Genomic DNA, 24,877 nt, shown 5'->3' with positions numbered 1-24,877 from the left:
TCCTGCTGTGCATGCAGTTCTTCACATTTTGTTGAATGTTTTGAAGTTTGTGTTTGGTCATGATCTCTATTCCAAAACCTTGGCTGGTACAGAAAAACTTGAGATTTTTGTCAAATGATTAGCGGGAAATGGTTTAAATTTTTGGTGTGCTAGCTTTGAATTTTACCTGATTTATAAGCAAACCAGTTGGACAAATCTGTAAATTAAGAACTAGATTAAGCTTGTTTCTTGACTTGATGACACCTTTTGCTGTCCTTGTTGAAATGTCAGTAAAAACTGTCCTATAGATGACTGTTGTGAAGATGTTTGAATATTCAGAGAAGCTTTTCAAATGCCCTTCATGGGCAAATGGATCTTGATATCATAATAGGTTTTCCCTGTTTTACTTGTGGGTTCTTTGTAATAGATGCTCATAACACTTCAGGATATAATTTTGAAGACTGTCTTTCTCCTTTTGTATGCTACTTTAAGATGGCATGTTCTTGTGTTTAAAAAAAGTAGTGTGTAATATGTAACTGCTTTTATATGATATAAGGATTTCCCCTTTCTCTGAAAAAATGATATTATAGGTGTCTTGCTGGAAGTCATCTAACAACTCCATGAAGCAGTGTCGTTGGGTGTATGGTCGGCAAGTCTTCATGTCTGATGTTGCTTTAAATAGGAATGAAATGATGTTTGTGTCACAGGATGGTGAAGCCTTTACAGGGAAATGGCTGGAAGAAGGGAAAAAAATCTCAGAAAAGAAAGGTTAGTTGTGATTCTTAATTGTTTTTAAGTACTTCAATATAGAAGTTTAATTGAATCTTTACAGTCTCTAACAGTATTATGTGCTGAGTTTCTTCTTTCCTCAGTGGCTGACGGTTGGTAGCATTGACCACTACTGTTCTCTTTCCTCAACAATACCAAGATTTATTTACTTTGCAGCCTTCAGTTAACCTTCAGGTGGAGATTTCCAGGAAGAGCAGCACTTCTGAAGAGCAATAGTAGCACAAGGGTCCAGCGTAACGATCTTGTCACATATTAGATGACCAGTCCTAAGAGACCGTACATGAAGGAGCATGTACTTGCTTGCACTGCTAAGTCTGTGAAACCTTACCATGTTTCCCAGACCCTTATCTGGCCATAATACAGGGTCCAGAGCAATTTCTGCCTTATTAACTTGGCTCACATTGCTGAGAGTAGGTCCTGATGGACTGTTTTTCTGCGAGGAAGATACCTGTCTACTATAGGACAAGATTTTAATTGAAACTGTCAGCTCTGTTCATGTAGGGGTCTTAAAACTCTGTGGATAGAAAGGGATTTACTTCCAACCTGGGATGTATTTGAACTTTATAACTTTATGTTACAGTTCTACTTCCTTTGATACCAAAATTCCATCTTTAGTTTTATCACTCCATTTTTGCATTCTTTCACAGCAAAAAACTTTCCTCTGTTGCTCAATGCAGAGTGCATACTAGTTTTACTCTGTTGCTACTTTCTTTTATTCTACACATCACATTGTAGTTCCCTCATTACAGAGGCACCAAGCGTATCTCCTTTTCGCTCTGTTTGTCCTGGTGCTGGTACGTGTCTGTAGGCACTCTCTTCTTTCTGCTTATTGCTGTTCTTTTTGTAGTTTTAGTATCTTCAAGGAAACTTCAGAATCCAGACCTGTTGACTAGTTGAATGTCTAGTTGATGTTCATCACTGATTTGTAATGAATGAGAGCTTCTGGTTTTTTGAGAGGTTTTAATGAATGTGGCGAATGGTGTGCATGTATTCGGTTATCCAGTTCTTGAAAAATAATCCAGTATTCAGAGAATATCATGTTTTTTCAATAGTATTTTGTTAGTTAGGGTATAATTTAAACAGATATAAGATGAAGTCTGAAGGCAATTGTATTATATCTGCTGTAATTGGTATGACAGGAAAAGAAAACGATCTTGCACTACTGTACACTGATGCACAGCTTGTTTCATTCCACAAGAGGTTGCATTGAATGCTAGATGGAGTGTTTTCCCTTATATGAAGAAGTGGCAAAACACTTCCACAAGTAGTTCTGGATAAAAACTCTCCTATATGTAATGTAAAGTCTTGTTCTTAAAACGTCTTCCTGCATTTCAGTTAAGCAAGATGAAATCTTCAGCATAGTTTAGCCTTATTCAGTGACTCCATCAATGGACTTACAGATGTCATAAATCTTGCCTTTTTGTTGTATTAGTTGCATTTTAATTAGCTGGACCTTTCTGTGTGGTTTTTTTTTTCCCCAAATCTTTTTTTTTTTTTTAGCAGAACTTGTATCGAGCCTTCAGAATTCTCCATGTGATGTGTCTTGTGAACATGATACAAACAGTGTGTATGAAAGAATTCGACTTCAGAAGCTTACTTTTGTCCACCGAGCTGTTAGTATTGCCACCGATCCTAATGGTTGCAATTTTGCTGTTTTACAGTCAGATCCTAAAACAAGGTATATTTAAAATATCAACAACTGTAATTTTTCTCTTTTTTGTGTGTGATTGCAATTAAATAATTCTGCTTTTCAAAACCATTTTTTGGCTCATACAGCAGTCACAGTAAATATGGTTATCCATACTGCTAGAGAATAGCACTTACTAGTAAACAGCTGTGTTGAAGTTACCCGAAGACCTCAGCTTATATATTTGCATGATTAGTATAGATAGTGTTGATGTTTTATCTAAAGTGTTTAAGGCAAGCATTTGTGCGATATATTTCTTAACACACTCCAAGCTCTAAATACTGTAGAAATTCACCCCTTCTGTAATCACCAATAATCAGCTTTTAAATAAAAGTGAAAAGTGGATCTTTAATTCATTTTACTGCTTTTCCAAACAAATAAAGTAAAATGAGTAAGTAGAATACTGAATCATGTTCCTTGCACTCTCATAATAGTTCTCAATATATCTGACAAATAAGTAAATATTAGCTTTTTTTCCTTATTGCTTTGGATTGTAATATGAAATACAGAAAACTTTTCTGTGTTTTCTTGTTGGGAAAATGAGATGAAGATAAGATAGTTCTGATGATACATATTTACTGGCTACATTATGAAGACAAAATACTATATTTGATATTCTGGAGCTAGATAGATCTTACGTATGTGGTTTAATTGCCTAAATACCATATTATTAGTTCTTTTTGTGAAGAATAGGACAAGTTGAGTAGTTCAGCAATGTAAGAAAAAATCCAAACAAACCAAATGGAAACAACCTCACCCTTTTCATTAAACATACTATGTAAAATTTTATGGAGCTTGTAAGTAGTGGGTTTTTTGATGGATTTCATTTTGTTCTAGTCTCTATGAAATTCCAAGTGTGTCATTATCAAGTTTTGGAGAGGATTTTGGCAAACTGTTAGCTGAAACAGATGAAATGGACAGCATCCATGATGTGACTTTTCAGATTGGCACAAGAACTTACCCCGTGCACAAATACATCCTGGCTGTACGCTCTGACTTCTTCAAGAAGCTGTTTGTTTCCAGTGACAACCAGCTAGACACTCCAGACGTCTGCCGTAAAGATGAAGATGCTGTTGGATGTGATCTTTATGTAATAGAGAGAGTTCATCCAGATCTGTTTGCATACCTTCTGCAGTTCATATATACTGATACTTGTGATCTTTTGACTCATGGTTATAAACCAAAAATCCTGCATAAAGGAAAATCAGAAGAATATCAAGAGACTTTAATTTCTAACCTGAGCAAAATGAGTTTTGATGAAAATGTTAATGGAAAGTCTGCATTTGAGATTTACAGAAATAATCAAGTGCAAGTTATAAATGAAAAACAGAAGAGCAAATCTAAAAAAGGCAAAGTTGCTGGTGAAGAAGCTAACCTCATAAAAATGTTGCAAAGTGCTGCGAAGAAGTTTGGACTCAGCAATTTAAGTGGAAGGTAGGTGAAAGGAAATGCATTCATATTCTGGCAAGCTCTTCGCAGAGTGTTTTTCTATAAGCTGATCTAACTTTAGTTGTTACTAAAGTAGAAGGCTAGTTGGGGTTGATAAGTTTGCCTTTTTTTGCTGGTTTTATTGTTTGTAAGTATAAAAGTTTACAGCACACACCATGTCATCTCTTTAAAGCAACATCAGTTTGTTCTGATGCTCTTTGCTAAGAGAAGGCATGTATGACCTTTTCGAATAACGTCAGAAGCAGACTTTCGTAGCATGCTTATGTACTTAAGCATCATTTTTCAATAGGCTTCTATAGGATGGAAATGTGCTGTTGGCCCTTACTGTGTCCTAGAACCTGTTGGACATTTGCATTTAAAACATCTGTCCTGTGTATCTTTTAAGGCATGAGCTCTCTGAGACTTGACATCTGATGCAAATCATCTGACTTTCCAGAATGACTGTCATAAACCATCAATACTTGTTTTGTTAGAGACAGCTGATCTAATTGAGTTTTGGATTGATGAATTTCTATGCTGTCGTCCATAGTCTACCAGTTTTTCCATAGACAGTGAACATATTTAGCGTAAAACAAAACAAAGCAAAGTTAAATTCTTGTTTGACTGATGCATTTTTAACGTTATGTGGTGAAACTAACGGAATTGAGACCAAATGTCTCTGTAGAACTGTATTACTCAGGTTTGTTTTTTTTTTTTTTTTTCTTCATTTGTCTTTTCCTTTCAAAGGAGTGAATGAGCTTTTTCAGGGCAGTTTCCTTCACCGTATTTTTTGCAAACACTAAAATTAATCAGCAAAGATGTGATGCTGCTGCTAAAACTGAGTTCCCAAGTAAAATTTTGATGTTAAAGCACTTTCCCTTTGAAAGTGTATTGCTTTGTAATCCACCGGCAGCACTCCTGTGTCTTTACCATCCCGTGCACAAGCCTCCTTGATGAATTAGGGTGCTAAAGAAGCCTGTGCTGAAACACACATCTCTTCCAAACCACTGTCTTTGCTCAGATAACTGACTGGTAGCAGTATACATAACTCCTAGATCTTTGACCCTGTGATGTCGGACTTTGGCCTTAACTATAACAGTATAGCTTTCATCTAAGGCAATAAATAAGATAGGTAAGATGTGGAAAGAATGTCAGTTACATTTTACATCTGCAGTGAAGACTTTCAAGTAACAACTGGCCCTTTCTAGTTTTCTGTGATGATTGATTTTGATCCTTTTTCATATTCACGATACGAGCCCACTGAAGTGCTGTACTTTGTGAAACTGTTCTTAATGGTTTGAACTGTATACTAATTGTATTACTTACTACTAATGTTAATGATTTGCAGGTTGGATGGAGTCAGGTTAGAAAATGGAAAAATTAATGTTGTCAACAAGAAGAATGGGAACAAACCAAAGTTAAATCAGAAGAAATGGTAAACTTTTTAAATCAAGCTTCCCCTACCCCCACCATCTTCCTCTTACGTCATCTCTTTATCTGTTAAGTGTAGGCTAAGGTTGATCAGCTGTATCTTAACTTCTGTTGTACACTTGTCTCTTTCATGGTAACTCATGTTTGGAAGTTCTCTGTAGATGCTTATAGACTGCTCTATGAATTAGTAATCTGGGATAGATTATGTATGGTATATTTTTGCTTCTTTTTGCTGTACATTAATGTGTTCTGTGGATTAACTGTGTCATAGAATACTAATGCCAGGAGAAATGTGGGTAATCCAGTCAAAAGCAGTTTGACTTTTGCAAATAAGCTTGCTGTGACAATAAGACTACATGGATTGGAAATAAGCAAATATATAATATTTTTTCTAATTAAGAAAATCTCTGGAATATCTTTCAATAGAAAAATTCCTTACGCTTTTATCAGTGATGTTTGTTTTTTAATTCCATTGGTGTGATTGGGTTATTTATACCCAAAGGCTCGAATAGTCTACTTATATGGTAAAAGCTACATTGCATAAAATGTAGCGTTTTCACAGAATTTGAATTACTTCACTCTTAAAGTGCATTGTCTTAAAATGCATTGTCAAAGCTTATAGTAGCTACTAATGTAAAAGAAATAACTAACTTAACATAGACCATTTAAGATAGACTAAAATTAGCCATAATTAATTTATTTGGGCATAGTAGTTTTGAAACAGTAATTGATTGTGTTTTGAAGGAAATACTTCAGATGGAATTTTGAGAGCTCAGCTTTGGACAAAAAATTTCTCTCTTGAAACTATCATGCCTGTACTTTTAGGTTCATTTTATATGATATTATTAAAGTTCAGGTGTGTTTTATTTGAGAGGATAAATCATAACTTGCTAAAGTAAGCATTTATTTGTAGAGTTTACAACTTGTAGCTCTTCTGAATAGTCACAGTTCTGATCCTATGAAATATCTTCTAGTTCATACCTCTGCGATGTGACCCTGAAATCTTTAGATGGAAAAGAATTCCCGTGTCATAAGTGTGTACTTTGTGCAAGACTTGGTATGTGTGTGTATTTTTATATATATATATATATAAAAAATATGTCGTATTGTCTTTTTTAACTGAAATTTTATTGCATCTTGAACTGAAATGCCTTTCTTTACAGATTATTTTCACAGCATGTTAAGCAGCTCATGGATTGAGGTAAGCTTGCCAATAAACATGTGTGGTGGTATGTTTTGTTGCATCAAATAAGTGACAGCTTTTCAGTTTTTCCTAGAACAGCATATCTTAAATACTGGGGAAAAGGAAAGGCTGGATTCTTGGATCCTGTTTGCAAGAAAAAAAAAACACACACACACGTTTTTGGTTACTCTATATTTGTACTATTGAGATTGTGTATTAAATGAGACTAATAAATATAATAAGGTGTATCAAATGAAATTAAAGTATTACTTTTGTTTTAGAGGTTTATTTTGAGCTAGTTCATGGATTTATAAAAGCTGCTGGACTGTTCTTATGGGATACTGCTTTGGATGAATTTTCATTTTCTTTCTGTAAAAGATCTTACAGTTTAAATAGTATGCAGTATGGAATAGCTTTTCATATGTACTGAGTGAGAGATGCAGCAGAATCGAGAGTCAATGTGTAGAATCTCTAGTTGACTTTTACTGTTAATGAAATAGAGGCTATCAAGGACTATTCCACTTAGTCACTGGCTGCTGCTTCAAAAGGAGTAGATCTTTTGTTTGTCTTGGTTCCTATTTGCTATCTGTGTGTCAATTCCTGGACATTGTAATTTCACTAAATGCTTCTGTTTAAGTATCTGAATACTATTGATAATGCTTGTTGAAAGAGAGGAAAGGTTTAAATGGAGAAGCATTTTTCAGAGACTGAAAGCTGAAGCAGTGTGCAAGAGTTTTCTCAACTTTCGTAGCTTTTTGGCAATATGTAAATCTAAGAACCTGGCAAGGTACTGGCAGTTCTCTTCTACTGTGTAACAGAACTTTACCTGTCCGGTTATCCCTGAGGAAACGTATCTGAAACACTGTGAGACAAGTGATTGATTTATTTTTTTTTTTTTTTAAGTGTTGAATGTCCATTTGTATTGTTGATTTCTATATCAGCTGTATGTAGTTCGTAAGTTATCTACTATTTCATAAGTAAATCTAAATCATGCTAAATTCATAAGTAAATATTTTGTGAATCAAGTGCTCTAGAAGTTGTATAAAAATCTTAAATGTCTGTAAGAGGTTTTTAAACTTCTGACGGGAAATACGTCAGTACCAGTAGCATGTTCTAAAGCAAAAGAAATCTTTTAGTATAAAGCTTTGCTTCAGTGCCACCTGAAATAAACCAAGGTTCTTAAGCAGTGATGTTGCATAAACTTGAATGGTGACAATTACATGGCTAATGTTTGCTCATACAAATGCTTTGCCTTAATGGTTAAGACGGTTCTTCAAATGGAGGGTTTGCTGAGGATCTTGTTTTCTGAGGGATTAACAGGAATGGCTACTTGCATTTTATTCTTGAATGGGAACTTGTGATTTCACTAGATATTTTACCTTGAAAGGAAAGCAGTTCAGTACTTGCATGGGGGATTCCTGTAGTTCTACTTTTAGACAATTGTGGGTAAAGTAATATAATCAAGGAGGATTGTTAGAGAAGACGCTCAAACTGATGAAACACTGAACTGTTTCATGGATATTTATTCAGAAGTTTGGGCAGATTTTAATTGCTGTGCTACAATCAATTCTTAATTGAAGAACTTGGAACAGATTTTGTGCAAATGCTTAAATAATTGTTTAACTTTGAAAGTGTGACCCTCAGTCTGAGTCATTTGCTAAATATAATCGCTGTCTTAATTTTGTATTTTATTCCAGGTAGTTATCTTCATTTACTCTTTTTGTTTGTTTTTGTTTTTTTTTCAATCCTTTTGCCTTTTAGGCTTCCTGTTGTTCAGCTCTGGAAATGCCAATCCATTCTGACATACTACAGATAATTGTAGATTACCTGTATACAGATGAAGCTCTTGCGATAAAAGGTGCCATTAATATATCTTCAACTCAACTGTAACTCCTGCAATTTTTGTATTTTTAAAATAGAAGTTCAATACTTAATATGCTTGCCTTGAAGTTTTATTTAAAAAATCCAAATTTTCGTGAATCTTGCTTTAGAATTTGAGGTGATAGCTGTACCCCAGGCCATTTTGTACCTTTTCTTTAGTTTGTCAAACTGCAGTTTTCCTTTTCCCTCCATCTCTTGCTTCAAAAAAAAGACTGTTTGTGCTCTTCTAAGCTATTCCTTGTGCTGTGAAAATCCCATCAAAATTTGCAAAGCCATTTCATGTCTTTTGGAAAAATCTCATTGAAGCTGTATGTGTTATAGTTGCTTTTGACTTGCCTACAGTGTTTACGTGATGCTTTGTTTTCCAGATTCTCAAAATGTGGAATTCATATGTAATGTTCTTGTGGTAGCAGACCAACTTCTTATATCCAGACTCAAAGAAATCTGTGAAGTAGCCATTGCAGAAAAACGTGAGTTCTTCCACTTGTATTATAAAGGGTTAGAGAATAAAAATTGCTTTTTTTAGATGTTAATGTTCTTGCCTATTTCAGCATAGAATTATTTGTTTATATTCCTTTGCTCCGATTACCTTTGCTGTTCATTGCATAGCTGTTAACAGTTGCTTCTTTAGTCTGAGTGATGTTCCAGGTTAGCATAATCTTCCATTCCTTATGCATCGTTGTTTTCATCTCACGCTCTTTAATAAAAGAAAAAAAAAAAGTAAAAAAAAAAGCAAAAAAACCCAAACCACTACAGCAAATAAACCAAACTTTTATAAAACCTTTATTTCATTGAATTCAAACTTCTTGTCTTTAAAACACGATAAAATGAATTCTATGTTTCTATTTTCCTTGTATTTAGTTCTGCTAGTTCTTCTGTTGTTTGATACAGTGCTGTTTCTAGATGGCTATGAAGATCTGTCTCCTCTAGAAAACACTAAGCATTGTTGCTTAGCTTCATACAAGAAGTCAGCATACAATTTTTGCTTGGCATTTCTTTAGTGACTTCTATTTTTCTCTCTCCCCCCTGCCCCCTAACCCTTCACCCCCTTTGTTTTTCTTTCACCCTGCTAAAGGAACATTTGGAGCTTTAAGAACTGTTTACGCTGTGTATGACACTTGCTATTTTAAACTTTATTTTTCTCCTTTGTTTTGGACTGCTGAGTTTCAATATATTGAAACTGATACGTTTGTAGGTAGGGCCTTTCTATTTCTGTGAAGCAGCCATTGCATTCAAGCTGCTACAAAGTTACGTGGAGCTTGCTGTAGTTTATGGCCATTTGAGCATTAGCATTTTTTCTAGGAATGGAGAAGTATATGATATGTTTCAGTAACTAGATCATGCTGTGCAGTAAGTCTTAAAAACTGCTGCATGATACTGCAGCACGTTATCCAATTGAGTTTGTTGTGTTTCTTCTTTGCAGTTACTTTGAAGAATGCTGCTGAGCTGTTGGAGTTCTCAGCAATGTATAATGCTGAACAGTTAAAACTGTCCTGCTTGCAGTTCATAGGACTCAATATGGCAGCTTTGCTTGAAGCAAGGTAAGGAGGAATGCAAACGTGTTCAGGTACCAGCTGTTCAAACTTCCCAAAAAATTCAAAAAATTCCCAAAATTCAAACATCCCAAAAAGGCAAAAGGGTTGGAAGAACTAATAGGAGCAGTTAAATGTTAAAATCCAACTGAATGCTGCTAGTTTAAAGAGAGGCTCATTTTTGCCAAACAGGGAGAGAGAAACTAGGTAAATATCTAGTTAAATACCTGTACATACTGTACATTTTACAGTACAAAACCCTATGTTACAATCTGGCATGAAGAGTCTGAATTAAGAGGAAAAACCTCTCTTGAATTCAGTGGGCTTTGACATTAGGCCTAATCTTGTTTGTTTTTTTTAAATTGTTTTTGAAGATGCATAAAACTGCTGTGGTTTTTTTATTGTTTGTTTTTCTTTCTTTTTTTTAACATGATGGTTACCATGTAAATTGAATTTATTTTAAGTAGGTTTATTATAGCTGGTGCATTTTCCAAAGAGGATAGGCCTACCTTCTGGTAGTCTCTTTGCTTTAACTGTCTGCAGTGAGGGCTGAACAAATTAATTACTTACCCTTGCTTTCCACAATGATTCAGCTAGGGTTCTAAGAAATCGAAGGCTTCCTTCTCTTGATGCTTTTGGACAGGGCTTCAGGTTGCTTCCAGAGTACATTTCATCTTCTGAGAGCAAGCCTTATCAGCACCGATTGAAATTCTTTTCTAGCAAAGACTTAAAAAAACCCAACCCCCTCCAAAAAAACCAACAAAAGAAAAAAACCACATCTCGATTATTGGTCCACTCTGTCCACTCCTAGCTTTTTGTCATGCTTCGTTTTACCTATAGAAGTTCTTAGAGATCTGAGCTGGTTCAGAATGCCAGCACTTCATTGCTATGTCACACAACTGCTCTGCTTGTATCACAGATACAGGAGTTCATTCATATTAGCAATTTTCCTCTTCATATCTTTATAAAGTATAAACATTTTAACCTTTGATTTTGGAGAGAAGAGTAGAAATCTAATAACATTGTCTTAAGTATTATTCTGAATTCAGATTTGTTTCATCTTAAGCCTGGAAAAGACATGCAACATTCTTAAGACTGTATCTACATTTTAGTGAAAATCTGAAAATTTCATTACTGGGTAGCAAGACTTAATCTGAGACACCTGAGAGAGAGAATTTAGTCATGACAGCTTTGTGCAAGGAGAGCTGCTCATGCGGGCAAGACAGTTCTGTTGAGTAAAGTTTGTTGCTGTAGTATTATTTTTTGGCATGAATGTCAATGGATGTTGTGGCTGAGTTTTATAGAAGAATTTGCATAGACTTGGAGTATTAGATGCATGTTAGGAAGACTTGAAAGTATGCAGAAATAGGTAAAGTAGTGACTAGTTCATGCTAACTTAACTATATAGGTCTACGTTGGCTGTGGCCTTAAGTAAAGGTACGTTATCTGGAAAGGTTGTGGGTTTAATCCTGCCTTACAAGGGCATTGACTAGTTCATATTTCGTGTTCATTTTCTTCCTTCTGACTCTGTGACCATCATTAATAGGTAATAATGCATGTAGGTGAGATTTGTATAAAACAATCATTTGAATTTTTCATTAATGTGATTTCCCCCCCCCCCAAGCTGGTAAGATAAATTTGTATTTATTTTTTTAGGACTCTGGATGTCTTAAGTGATGAAGTTGTAAAAGATCTTTCTGTTTATTACAGGAAAATGGTAAGTCATACAACTTGAGTGTAAGCTGATTAGGTTTAAAATGAGAACAGATGAGTAATAAATACATACCTGCAGGGGCTGTAGATAACAGGCTGAATGTGGAGCATCTGACTCCAAAGCTAAGGTTAGCTGCTGCTATTATCACTCTCATGGAACTCATATTTCATTATTCACTAGCCACTGCTGCAACAGTATTGTGTCCTTTAATTAATTATACACATTAAACGTATTAATGTTCTGTAATTAACAATTGTTGCATGAAAAAACATAAGCAAAACCTATGGAAAAGAGCATCTGTTACTTAGAAGAAAGGAGAAGAAAGCAAATCAGACTTCTCCAGTGTAAAGTTCAGGGTGATCATACAGATCTTAAAAGCAGTAAGAAAAATAATGTGAAAGTTGAACTTTAATGCAAAGGGGAAAACCAAGACACATTGTAATCCAGTATTCTTTAACTGTAAAGTAGTAAAAGATGAATGTTTGCAAAACCTTGAAGCGTTTTTTTGTCAGGAGTTATAGGCAGCTGAAACGTGCATTCTGAGTCTGTCACTTAAAATAATTCTCCTTCTGTTTTGCTTAAAGATGTAACTTAAGTTTATAAGCTAGTTAAGTAATTAATTACTTGCTCTGTAAAAGTGTTTTAAATGGCAGTCAGTTTTGGTCCTTTTACAACAGATCATATATTTGCTAGCATACAACTTAAGAGAAACTTAGTGTAACAGCTTTTCCAACTATAGATTCCGGCTATGGTCAGGAGAGTAATTACTCCATATCCAGATGGACCTGACATAAGTTCTTTTGAGCCTGAAGATGGAGAGAACTTTGTCTTTTTAAGGGAAGAAATGAATACAGAACAAAATTCTCAGTAAGTATCCATTTTTCATCCACATTTTTAACTAGGTGAGCTGTATATAGTATTTATCCCCCTTTGGATGGTGCCTGACTCCCTTTGGGTTCAAAATTGAAATACTAAGAAATAGGACAAATGAAGATTTAAAAGGTTGTTCTCGGTCCCCTTAAGTATTTTACAATGTTGCAGAACTGCAGTGGAGCACTTTTTTTGATTTCTAAGTAGCATGTGAGTAAAGGTAGCAAAACAAGCATTCACAGTAACGTTTGGGAGTTGTGCATGTGATGAGAGTATCTATGTGTTTATGAGACCAACTGTGGAGTTCATTGAACTTCACTGAATTAGGAGAAATCAAAAGAGAAAACACCAGACTTAATGTACTATAGATCTGTCTGGAAAATTGTGATAATCTACATTTCTTAATATTAACAGAATTCTCGTGCGAAATAGGAAGTTTTGTAGCATGAGTTTTTAATCTGTTGATTTAAAGTGGCTACTGTCTGGCTGTAGAATAACAAAACAAGCAACCTGTGTTTAAGAGGTGTTAGAAAATGTGATCCAAACAACCGTAGATCAGGTAGTCTGGCCTCGGTGGTTTTGTGGACTTCTGGTATTTTGTCTTTGAACATTTGTTCTGAAGACACACAGGTGAGAGCAATACAATCTGTGAAGTCTTGTCAGACTAACTTAATATGCTGCTTTTCTCTGATGAGCAAATAATAAAATTAAAACTGCTTTTTTTGGTACAGTTTTTAGGCTGGAGAAATTGGCTATGACATCACAAGTATGAAAAGTTAATTTGATAGGATGACCTGGTAACATCCTTCAAACATGGATAGTGAAATATGATGTCATGGTGCAGATGAGACCTCACCTGCGGTATTGTGTACTGTTCTGACCACTTGTGTCAAGAAAAGTTATGCTAAATGAACTAGTACAGATAAGGACTAGCAGATAAAGGGAACTGAGAGGCTATTTTGTATCAGACTTCAAGCCTTTCAGTGTTTTTAAAGGCTAGATGATAGCCTTTAGCGGATAGGGCAATCCAAGGATTAAAAACAAAACCCAACCGTTGCAAGGTTACAGTATTGATGCAGGAATGAATAAGTACATATATAGTTATTCCACAAAAAGCTTCTCAAAGAAACTTTTTGAAATAGGGTTACTGTAGCTGTGGTTCATATAATTCTGAATTTCTAGTAGTCTCATTAAAATGAAAGATGCCTTTTATTTGATTCCACTCTTCCTAATATCATATATAGGAACATGTGACATTTTGGTAACATGACAGTGTACCTGCTTTATTGTAGAAGTAGTATTATCTTGGTGGCAGTATTTGTGTTGGGGGAAAAATGAGACCAGCTGTGGAGTTTGTTGAACTTCACTAATTTAGGAGAAGTCAAGAGAGAAAAAAGTGGAGACTTGGATGGAGTTTGCTTTATGTCAGTTGCTGCGATGTGTAGCAGGTTTAATCTGACCTAGGTGGCAGTGCCAGCCTATGCAGCTGCTGTATCTTCCACTGTCTCAGCAGAAGTCTTTGTGCGGTGTACTAGGCCGGAGACTAGATCTACACTGGAAAGAATTTTTTCTCTTCCTCCTGGATTTTTTTTGTTCCCCCAAATCGTTTACTAAATAGTTGTGCCAGTGCATAAGCAGAGCAGGAAGAAGCAGCTAGTGACAGCTGGTGGGACCAGGTATTACCGCTTGAAGTATAACCGCTGTTGCTGACTGAAGAACTTGACATTGACACTGATAGTTTTGAGGCTCGATTTCTTTGGCTTTAATCCATCTTTTTTTTTTTTTGTTTTTAATAGGGAAGCCCTTTTCAAAAGAGCAAAAACTAAGGCAAAAAAGAAGCCACGAAAACGGTCCGACAGCTCTGGAGGATATAATCTATCAGATATTATTCAGAGTCCAGCCTCTACAGGTCAGTGGGAAAGAGGTTCCTTTCAGGTATAAAAACAGAACATAAAGTTTAATATGCAATGCAATGCGATTTCTATACTTCAATAAGAAAATCTTGCAAAGATTATTTCTTTTCTAGTGAACACCATAATTGAATATGAATAGTGAATTCTTAAGATTAAGTTTTGTTTGAAAGGATGTTTGTCATATTAAGCTTGTGCCCAGAGTTCAGATTCTGTAAAAGCATGTAGTTTTAACTTTAAATAACGTTAACGAACACTTTCCCATGTGGTTTTAATAAGTGGAACATTTCTGCTAATGTGGTGGATTTTTTTTTTTTCCTGGAATTTAAAAAATAAATTAGTCACTGTTTATTGGAAAGATGGTAGAAGCCTTCATTTTCAACAGAAAAGTGTCAGTGTTACTTCCTAAAACTGTATATTGTGAGACAGAGAAAGAAAACTCGGAGTTCTCTTATTCTGAAAAAATATTTAATATAGTCTTAAATTTGTTTATGCTTATTGCAGTCTAGTACACTGGACTAGGTAAACTTCTGGTTATTTTGTATTCGTCATATGGAGTGAATAACTTTTGGGTTTTTTCAAGCATTGTTTAGTCCAGCTCTCATGATTTAATAGTTCTACTCTCTTTTCTTATTTCTTAGGTTCAGTAAAACTGGATAAAACTAACTCTGTAGAATCGCTTCCAGAACTCTTAACATCTGACTCTGAAGGTAGTTATGCAGGAGTGGGTAGCCCCAGAGACTTGCAGTCCCCTGACTTCACGAAAGGATTTCATCCAGAGAGGACTGAGGTTGGATTTCTTTGTTCCTAGCAATTTATTTGTTTGTGTTTATCTAATCCATCAAAAGCAGAGTTTGTATTTTGGAGTGTTTCTGAGAAGCTGTTGTCCTTAAAATGCAGTAGACAACTTTAGGTAGTTACTGTTTGTCCAATAAAGCAAATAAAAATTAGTATTCCTTATTAAATCTTCTAAGGGTAATTTATTAATGTGGTACCATAGTAAGAATTTTTATATGCTGTAGTCTTCCTAAAATTTCAAACTGAAAGAGCAATTATGTAAAGACTTCATCTACTTCATTTAAAATGCAAAGCAAATCTGAAGTTCAGAAGCCAAAATAACAAAAACAGAAGCCAAAAAACTCCAGGAAAATCCTGCTGTTCTTTGACTACTGTAGTTGGACAGAAGTATGGTCCAGGATAACTGAGGCATAACTGGCAAAGAGAAATAAGTTTGAGAGAATTGTGCCTATGTTAAGCATTAAAGCTTTAGAAGTGAACATCTCTGAGTGAATTTTCCACTATCAAGATGCATATTTGGACTTAAATGATTCAGGGTGAAGTGTGAAGCAGGCGGGGAAAAAAAAAAAAGAGGTACAAATAGTAGACTGATCAGGGATTCACTAAGTTATTGCTATTTTTGTTGTATCCTTTAAAATCTTTTCACTTACACATGTCATTCAAGTTGTTTGTAGCATCACTCTTTTTTTTTTCTGAATGAAAAGATGTAAGAATATTTATTCAACATTTTTCTGTCTTTTTTTAGATGAAGGACAAAACATGCAGTCAGGGTATGAAACCCTCTCAACCTAACAAGGAGATGAAGTCATGCAAAGGATCATCAGTATTGACACAGTCTGTTCCACAGTCCATTCCCAGTGCCAAAAACAACTCTGCAAGCTCCCCCAATTGGGTAGCAACCAGTTTCAGGTGGAGTAATAGTTGTGGTGCCTGCCTAACTTAAAGTCACTGTTCTACACTTGGTAGTGAATGCTAATAATATTCTCTTCAGACTGAACAACTCTCTGCTCTTCAAAATGATCATACATTACTTGACATGTAAATGAAAGATTTTGGTAGTTTAATAAAACTGGTAACTTTTTTTAATTATTCTTTGAAAAAAGCAATTGCTAGATACTTTTTTAAATTTTTTTTTTAAGTGCTACCAGTCTGGACTTCTAATATCTTTTTTTAGAAGGCCTGCTTAGTGAACACTTTGTAAAATACTTGGCAGTTTTTTGTAGAATCAGACCATGCTTGAAGCCATTAGAAGCACCATTGTACTTTGACATTTTTAAAGGCATGCCTTTAGACTTAAACAGTCTGTGAAAATCAACACCACAGGTTTAACTGATACAATAAAATAATAATAAAAAATAATAATCAATTTTTTATCTGTAGCAGTATCTGCGTATGAAAAAGGAGCAGTACTGTGATAGACTGAAGTTCTGTCTTGCCTGGTGTCCTGTCTCTGACAGTTGTCAATAAAGGTTGAATAGAGAAGAGTTTAAGGATTTAGGGAATCATATAGTGATAATTTCCCACAGTTTTCCCAGGCTCTGTTGGTTTGTGGCTGATGGGCTTTGTTAATACAGGTGATACAGCTGTAGAAATTAGAAGTTGCAGCTCTGAAGTATATTGTTTGGTGAGCAGGGTCCACTAGGAATCTGTGTTTTGTCTCACTATGTATTTGTGCAAGCCTTGTCTATGCAGAGAGAGTAACATATCCCACAACCAATTCTTTGGTCTTTGGTTGGAAGAAGCTCCACCTTCATCTGCTATCTTAAGAGTTCTTTTCAGACGTTTTTTAGAGGATTGCATGGAAGGGGAACAAATAAAACCATAGGACTTTGTTGTAACGTCACTGTGCCTTTATGGGTTTCCCTTGTACTCTTTCTTCACTTTTTCTAGTATTGCTGGTATGATGTCAAGAAAAAGCAGGCAGCACCGTTGTGTAGAATGTTTAAAGTATTAATACTGTAGTGTATTTGGTTGAACTACTGTGGAGGAGCAGTGACGACAGGGTTTGGTTCGCTAGTTAGTCTATGGCAGTTGGATTTATGTAGGGAGAGACAGAGGGAGTGCTGCTTACATTTTATTTCGAAGCGTGTCCTTGAATCTAGTTGTAACACAGCTTAGTTTACAAATGCCTTTAAGTACACAGGTTTTAATTTATAGTTTTATGTAAAGCTTGGAAATGTCTGGATTTAATTCATGTTCATTTCTGTGGAAGTTTAAAATTAGGTCATTTATGAAAAAGAAACTGATTCCTAAAGTTTGAGAATGGTACTGGTGTTTGTACAGAGCTCTAACTTTGCAAAGAGTGTTATGTTTGCCATGTGAAATAATTTTAATCCTGTTATTCAAAGAAAGATCTAATTCAATCTTCATGAAAGAGCTGTGAGCAATGCCTCTCTAATACTTAGCATGAGCACTTGACTACTAAATAAGTATCCTGGATTTAGGTATCTAATTTTTTTAAAGTAATCATAGTTCACATCTTTTTGTTTCATAGTATAATGAGTCTTGAAAGTATTTTTATAGTGTGCTCTTAAATATGTATATATTTATAAAAGTTTTGTCAGAAACATTCTATTTGAGGTTTGCCATAATTGAGGAAACAGACATAAATTATACATCCGGTTACCAATCTTATGTATGATTTAGAGGATTTCAGTGAAGGCTGGAACTGTGGAATGTAAGTAAAAATGAGTGCCTTGTAAGGTAACTTTTTTTATTTTTCATTTAGCCCGGCCAGCCCTCCTGCTATGGATCTAAGAACCATCATGGAAATTGAAGAAAGTATGCAGAAATGTAGAACCATGCCAAAGGCAAATTCAGGGTTGGTAAAAAACCAAAATCTATAAAAGAAAAGTGTGATAGACCGGGCTATTATGAATTGACTTAGTGGTTCAGGCAGTTCAGAGTTTAAAACAAGCAGGAGAAAAGAAGTCCTATTTGTTTTTGAATGGCTTTGTTTACTTCAGTTCATTATGGTGTTTTTCTGTGAGCGTACAAAATTTATCCCTTTATTTTACTATAGTCTTATTTGGTCAACTACTGCAAAAGCATCTTGGCTGTTGAAATGTGGAAGAAAGAGCTAGTAAACTAGTATCTTAAATCAGTGGCCTGCTCTGCTGAGCTTTCCTATTTCCAACCAAAAAGAATTAATTCTTGTCCCTAGCGCTTTGTAAATTACTTGTGGACCAGTACTGTAATTGATCCTGAAGTTTGTTTTTTGTCTTGCATTCTCTGACCTTCCCCAACACCTATGTGTTGATACTGACAGTTCTTCCTCAGACAGAAGCAAGAGTGGTTCTTGCTCAGAGAAGCATCCCAAAGACACAGGGAGATAAATGTACGTCTTCAGGAGACTTCAGGAGGCAGTGGATTAAACCTAGTGTTTCTTAACTGGAGACATACAGAAGAGAACTGGAGATGACTTTCATGACCTTTGAAGCATAGCATTCTTGTAAAGGAGAGCTAGGACAGTAGTCCTGGAGCCTAGTAAAGGGTTGCTGGCTAGGTAGATTCAGAAGCTGTGAACAAAACAGCCAATGCTGATGAATCCAAGTGACTTAGAAAACAAATTATTACAAATAGGAAAAACGGCTATATTATGTTGTATACATTTCTTATGCATGAATATTTTTGGTTTAAGGGAGCAAAGCTTCTGACAGTGTCTAAAAAAATCACAAAATTAGAAAATAGTCTCCATCTGGTGCTAGTTCATCTCTTTTGGAGACTTGATTCAAACTCTGCATGTTTTCATTTGTAGACATCTATGTGAAGAATAGTTTTATGATGCTTTTCTTTCTGTCACTCTTGATATTCATTGATCCTCCTTTTGCTCCCCAGCCATCCAACCCCTCCCGCCCACCTATACTCCCCTTTTGGCACTCTAGACAAAGTATGTTGGTCTAGGAAAGAAGTATTTCTCAGTTTAATTTGCAAGATTAAGGGCGAGTCATCTCAAAGAACACTGATTTTACATCTTCTGTCTTTGCAATATCAATTCACAGCAGAATGGCATCTCATGGAATCAAGCTTTCTCAGAAGCAAAGGAAAATGATTGCCCTGGCAGCAAAAGACAATGGATCAGTCACTAGCAGCACAGAGCCTACTACGCTAATAACCACGCCACCTACGAAAGTTGCAAAGCTAGGGAATGCATGGTATGTTACAAATCAGATATTGCTTACTTTTCTTTGGAGGGTTTTTACCTTGAATAGTCTCTTAGAAACAGTTTCTTAAATAAAAACGGCCTAGGTTCTGTTCATTAAAAAGACTAGCATTGAACTATTTGTATCTACATTTGGTAGTAATCTAGAAATTCAAAGGGGTCAGGGAAATGCAGTGGTTGCAGTTTAACAGTTCTTTGAAATTTTGCTATGGTGAGTCAGAAGACTGCATCCCATCTGGTTCTTGCCTGTGTGTGATGTGGTATTTGCAGATGGTATCAAAGTGAAGTATAGAAAAAGAAGGTTGAGCACAAGCTCTGAAACTTAGTCAGGAAGAGGTTATTGAAAACCATTATGAATGCTGTTTTTTCTCTGTCAAAAACATAAAGAAAAATGTTAGCCCTTCGTGGGGGAAAGGGCTGGAATGACTTTGGAGTAGAGCAAAGATAGACCAAAATTATAGATAACAAAGTTATCTAGGTGGCTAGGAGCTGGAGGGAGTGATGGATGCTGCTAAGAATTCTTATGGTGGAAGGATGCGTAATGGGTTTAAAATGACTTTTAATGCTGATTACACACAATTTAAATGTTCAAGTTAATATCACTGTATCAAATAGAAAAATGGTTTATCATCTGTTCAGTGAACTAGGTTTACAACAATGAATGTAATGAGGTGCTAGCCCGATTCATGCTTTTTTCTTCACATTTACAGTTGGTACTGGATGAAAGCATAGAGGCATAACTGTAAAAGTTGCAAGCTATGTAAATTTAATGTGTTTCATTACTACAGAATAAATACCTATGTGCATGCTCTTAACGAGGTAAATGTTGGGCAGTTCTCCCCCTTTCCCTGTTCAAGAAGGTCTAGACTTTTATTGCAGCTTGTTTCTGTAGTGGTACCCTAGAAGAATTGTGAGTCAGTCTCCTCTCTCTAGAGCTTACCTGTTTGGTGTCCCCTCAGTGGGAACAAAGCTTGCTGCATACCCATCACAGTCACCCTATTTTAAATGAAGTCTTTTTTAGACAATTTAGCTGTTTAAAATGCTATTGTAGTAGTTTTCCTTTTTTATTGGATAGATTTCAAACTAAAATAGGAGTCTGTCTTTCAAAGGATAGGTTTATTTTCCACAGTTAGAGCCATCTCCCTCTTGTGTCTTTTGGCTCTCTTTCCTTTGATCCTTTATATGAATTGGTTGCTCCTTTCAGAAATAAGAGTAGTAAGCATCTGCTGAAATCTTTGCCTTTCTGCTATGCTCCCGTAAGTTCAAAACAGACATGTAGCCTGTTAGCTATTTAATGAGTGTATGGAGAGAAAAAAATCACATCACTAGCTGGCTGAGGAAAAGGTAGGCTGCTTCCTGGCAGTAGTTGCTTCCTGAAAGGTGTTCTGTGTCAAAAGGTTTAGTGTAATATCTAGAACTGCTTGCTTCTCTGCTCCGTTTCATGTATCTGTTACATGAAACATATCATCTTTCTTTTTTGGATGGATGCTGTTACAATCAGCACCTTGAGTTTGAAGTGCCTTTAGATTTATTTGAGATTCTGCATAGGTCTGTTGGTATGCTATTGTCTTAGTTTAAGACCATAGTAATAACAGTAATATCCTAGAACATAACAATGGTAAAATAGAGCTGGTGTTGAAAATATTTATCAGTAACATATGGGAAAAACTGTAAGAGTATGTTGTAATCATCCTAAAATCATGCATTATAAATCAGATAATAATTGATTCTAAAATGGTATTCTATTTCCAGTTATGACACCAGAACAAGCTTTGCTTCTCTAGTGGACACCATGCAGTACGTTCAGCCTTATGGTTAAAGGGCTTTAGTATTTTACAGGGCCTGTCAAGGATCACGTCAGTCTGATGTGAAATGGGCAGTTGTCTGGTGAATTCAAGGTAGTGTGGCATGACGTGTCCTTCAAGTAGTGATTCTGATAGTGATGGCTGGGATTCCTCCAAGGGTCAGTGAAAGCAGGGACAAGAAATCTTCTCTGTAGGCATCTGTATATCATGGGTTGATTATAACTAAAAAAAATAGTTATATGCCATGTATTTCTAGTGTCCAGCTTACAAGCTATAGAGGTATGTTACTACAGTAGTTATTTACAAAAATGAACTGCCTAAGATGACCTGGTTTTAAAAATATCCAGCACACAGTATTTCAAGGGAATCTAAGAAAAGGTTGAGTTCTTTTGTTTTGATTTATACAAGCAGGACTTGAATATCTGTCTTCTCAATTTGTTTTTAACCGTGTACACCTAATACCAAAATTTAGGGTCTCATTTACTCCCCTAGCCCCCAAAAGTTACTCTGATATAACATTGGGCAAAGCCCACAATTTTGTCTTAAAGAGGAAATAGAATGAGTTGCTTTGCACCTAAGGATTCAGACTCTACCTGACCTCTGAACTGTCACTGGGACCTTCACCGTAGGAGAAACAAGGTTTCCAAGATTCATCTTCTGAATACTAATGAGTGGATAAATTTCAGAATCCTTAACACTGATCCTCTCAAATGCTCCAAAGAACACACTACCTGCTTTACAGAGGTGATACTGCAGGTCAAGCAGCAAGTTAGCTATTTGCCTTAGCTAATGGAGGTGTCACAGGGCAATTATACCTCTGAGGCTTAAAATTTGCTGGAAGAGACTGACAGTTGAATCAGATGGTGACCAACACAGGAAATACTGAGTTACGCTATCTTTTATTACATTTAAAAAGAATAAAATTCTATCTACTATTTTTAATCCTACTACTAATGTTATAATTATGCATAAACAGTATGTAACCTAACATCTACAGTGATGATGTACGCAGTCTTACATACACATATCACACGGGCTCATTCACACACTAATTTATGCGTCATTACAAACCCGCCACCTTTCTACCCATCAGTGACTCAGCGTGGCGGCACCAGGGAAGCCATGCTTTTGTGCACTACCCGATGGGTGGCTCAGAGGGGTGTCCATGCTGATGCAGGAGAACAGCTGCAGCTGGCCAGGGGTGCTGCTAATGAGGTGGACTGGGGCCTTCATGAAGTCAATGCTTTTCCTCAGGCACCCAACAAAGTCAGGGGCCTTTCTGTGATCAGTGGTAACAAGTGGGTCTTCTCTGGAGTCTTCAAAGGGACTTCCCCGGACCTGCCATGGCGTGGCTTGGGCTGATGTTAGTGATCACTGGTGTAGGCATTTCATGGGTATTTTCAACCAGTCATCTTAAATATCATCAGTTAATTTCCCTTTTTGTTTTACTAGCCATTTCCAAGCTGCAGTTTTATGTACTTGTCTCTGACAGACTTTGGGTATCAGGGGAAGGGGCTGTGAGAACTCCTCCGCAGGAGGATGTTTGTATAGGGTATCTGTCTTTCTCCAGCTTGGTCTTTCCCTTCTCCCCTTCATACGCAACTTCTAGATACAACAAAGCCTGAAGCAGGTTTTGGAGGACATTGTGTAGCTCATCTAGTTATCTGGTCTTCTTCAGAAGTGTGGGGTTTTTTTGCTCCTGAAGTCCTATTTTTCAGTGTAAGATAAATGACTGTTTAGAAGTATTTGTACTGGTTGATTTAAGTACATGAGCTAGATGCCTCTAGGTAAATGATTTACTTCTTAATACAGGAAATAAGATATTAAGAGAAGCTCTGATAAAAGGCATATAGAAACATAGGGCATAACTTCCTTGATCTGACATCTGAATAGTTTGACTATTCATGCTATTCATCTACTCTCTGATAGATAATTATCTATCAGAGATAGATAATAACACCATAACACCTATTGGGTGTTATTTAATTTTAAACTACCAACTGCCTATGAACTGTTCCTTGCATTTAAAAAGCAAGTATGGACTGATTTTTGAATACACTTAGATAACTGTCTCTAGAAAATATATTGTGCTCTTAAGGTTCTGATTAAACAGTTCTTGAAAGTAGCTGGGCTCTACTGTGTTACACAAACCATCTTAAATGGAAAGGCCAGGGTATACTTCAGGAGGATGGAATCCAGTCTAACGCTCATGTGGTCACCACACATGATTCTGTACGTTCCTCTGCAGCGTTCCTCTGGCTGCTGGTCTGGAAAATGCTGGTAGCTCAAGAGTTCAAGCAAAGAACTAGTGGGAGGTATATGAATATTTAAAATTATGCCTAACTGCTGGAAGAGAGCATTTGTTGAATAAACTTTAAGCTGCTTTAGGCAAGCCATCAATTATTTGATTGCCCCTGCTAGTTGTTCAAAGTATTTTTTGTATGTAAGGTAGAATGGTAAGTGTTACTCTTCTGCTCTAATATTACATTTGCAAAGTTATATTCTGTAAATTCACAATGGACTATTAGAGTGTATTTGGCAATAGATTGAGCTTTCCACGCATGCAATGTAGTCAAAGGCGTAGAACTTGTGTTCCAATGAAATAAGATACTCATCTTGGATGTGCAGTGAGCACACTTGCCAGAAGGGTGTGGGACCTTCCGGCTCTTTTTTGGTTGACTAAAAGACAGAGTCTATCATACACAATGTCCTACCTTTTCCACCAAAAGAAACCTCCAGTTTCATAGTTTTGGGGGGACTGAACCTATGTTTCCTCCTTTGAAGAAAAGTCAAAATTAGAAGGCGGGGGGGGGGATTGGAAATCACACTAGTAATACTTTGAGAGTATGTCATGCAAGAAGCTAGGTGTTAACTTTATTAGTTCTCCAAACCAATTTTGATCGAGGGAGGGGGTGTTGTTTATTTGTTTTGTTTTTGTTAAGCTCAGGAGAGCCTATGGCTTTTCAAGAGTGGAGGCATAAAGAAATTTGAAGTCTCTCTTGAGAATTAACAATTGCGTATTTTAATGTCTGGGTTGTCAGTTTGTCAGTATTCCAGCTTATACTGAAACATCAACATCTGTTTTGGAATGTCATGCTTTGATGTTTTGCAGTTACAGCTTAGAGAAACTTAGTCGTATTCCACTTTCTTAAAAAGGATGTATACATTAGTTTTTCTAATGCTACAGATTAGATAGAAATGACAATGTATCAGGCAGGACAAGCTGAAATTTAGAGTTGTTACTGTTAGGAAAATTTGTACCAGTTTAAGCTGAACCATTTTAAACCACCGGTAATTGTTTTGGATAGGTTCACAAGCTGAGAATGACGCAGGGTTGGGGTTTTTTTGGGGGGTTGTTTTGGGTTTTTTTTTTTTTTGGTGCTGTGTTGCACGTGGATCTGATTGTAGTACAGAATTTTCATGAAAATGGGTAGGCTGCTTAAACTGTGAGTAGCAGACGAAGCTTCTGTGACAGCAGATGCCAAGGGAACCATTTGCCTACTGGGTATAACAAGTTTGGGGAAGTTCTGGTCAAACACTTGCCTGGACTCTTGTGTGCCAGCTGGTAGTAGGAATAGTGGATGTGCAAAATCACTCTGAGCCCCTGCATCTGGAGGTTCCCATTCTGCTTTCTACACCTTCTGTGCTGCTCATGCAATATTAAAAAAAAAAAAAACAACCCCGAAAAAAACCCAAAACCCCTCTCAA

At 36.2% G+C, this 24,877-nt stretch overlaps 1 protein-coding gene across 3 annotated transcripts in view; it reads left to right on the top strand.

Moving 5' to 3' along the window:
• IBTK (inhibitor of Bruton tyrosine kinase) overlaps positions 1-24,877 on the top strand; it is a 61,311-nt gene that overhangs the window by 23,174 nt on the left and 13,260 nt on the right. The window contains exons 10-25 of one of the 3 annotated variants that reach the window (XM_076333137.1): positions 570-747; positions 2,272-2,446; positions 3,293-3,889; positions 5,232-5,318; positions 6,289-6,371; positions 6,478-6,515; positions 8,259-8,355; positions 8,747-8,848; positions 9,802-9,919; positions 11,567-11,627; positions 12,364-12,491; positions 14,291-14,403; positions 15,046-15,194; positions 15,948-16,111; positions 17,931-18,023; positions 19,204-19,356. In XM_076333137.1, coding sequence (XP_076189252.1) covers positions 570-747; positions 2,272-2,446; positions 3,293-3,889; positions 5,232-5,318; positions 6,289-6,371; positions 6,478-6,515; positions 8,259-8,355; positions 8,747-8,848; positions 9,802-9,919; positions 11,567-11,627; positions 12,364-12,491; positions 14,291-14,403; positions 15,046-15,194; positions 15,948-16,111; positions 17,931-18,023; positions 19,204-19,356 — 2,336 coding nt within the window. Of the gene's footprint in view, positions 1-569; positions 748-2,268; positions 2,447-3,292; positions 3,890-5,231; positions 5,319-6,288; positions 6,372-6,477; positions 6,516-8,258; positions 8,356-8,746; positions 8,849-9,801; positions 9,920-11,566; positions 11,628-12,363; positions 12,492-14,290; positions 14,404-15,045; positions 15,195-15,947; positions 16,112-17,930; positions 18,024-19,203; positions 19,357-24,877 lie in introns of all 3 variants that reach the window. The other 2 variants (XM_076333138.1, XM_076333136.1) reach the window with 2 other exon arrangements.

The sequence above is a fragment of the Aptenodytes patagonicus genome, chromosome 3, assembly GCF_965638725.1.
Source record: "Aptenodytes patagonicus chromosome 3, bAptPat1.pri.cur, whole genome shotgun sequence".
Lineage (NCBI taxonomy): Eukaryota > Metazoa > Chordata > Aves > Sphenisciformes > Spheniscidae > Aptenodytes > Aptenodytes patagonicus.
This window is presented reverse-complemented; position numbering and strand designations above follow the sequence as displayed.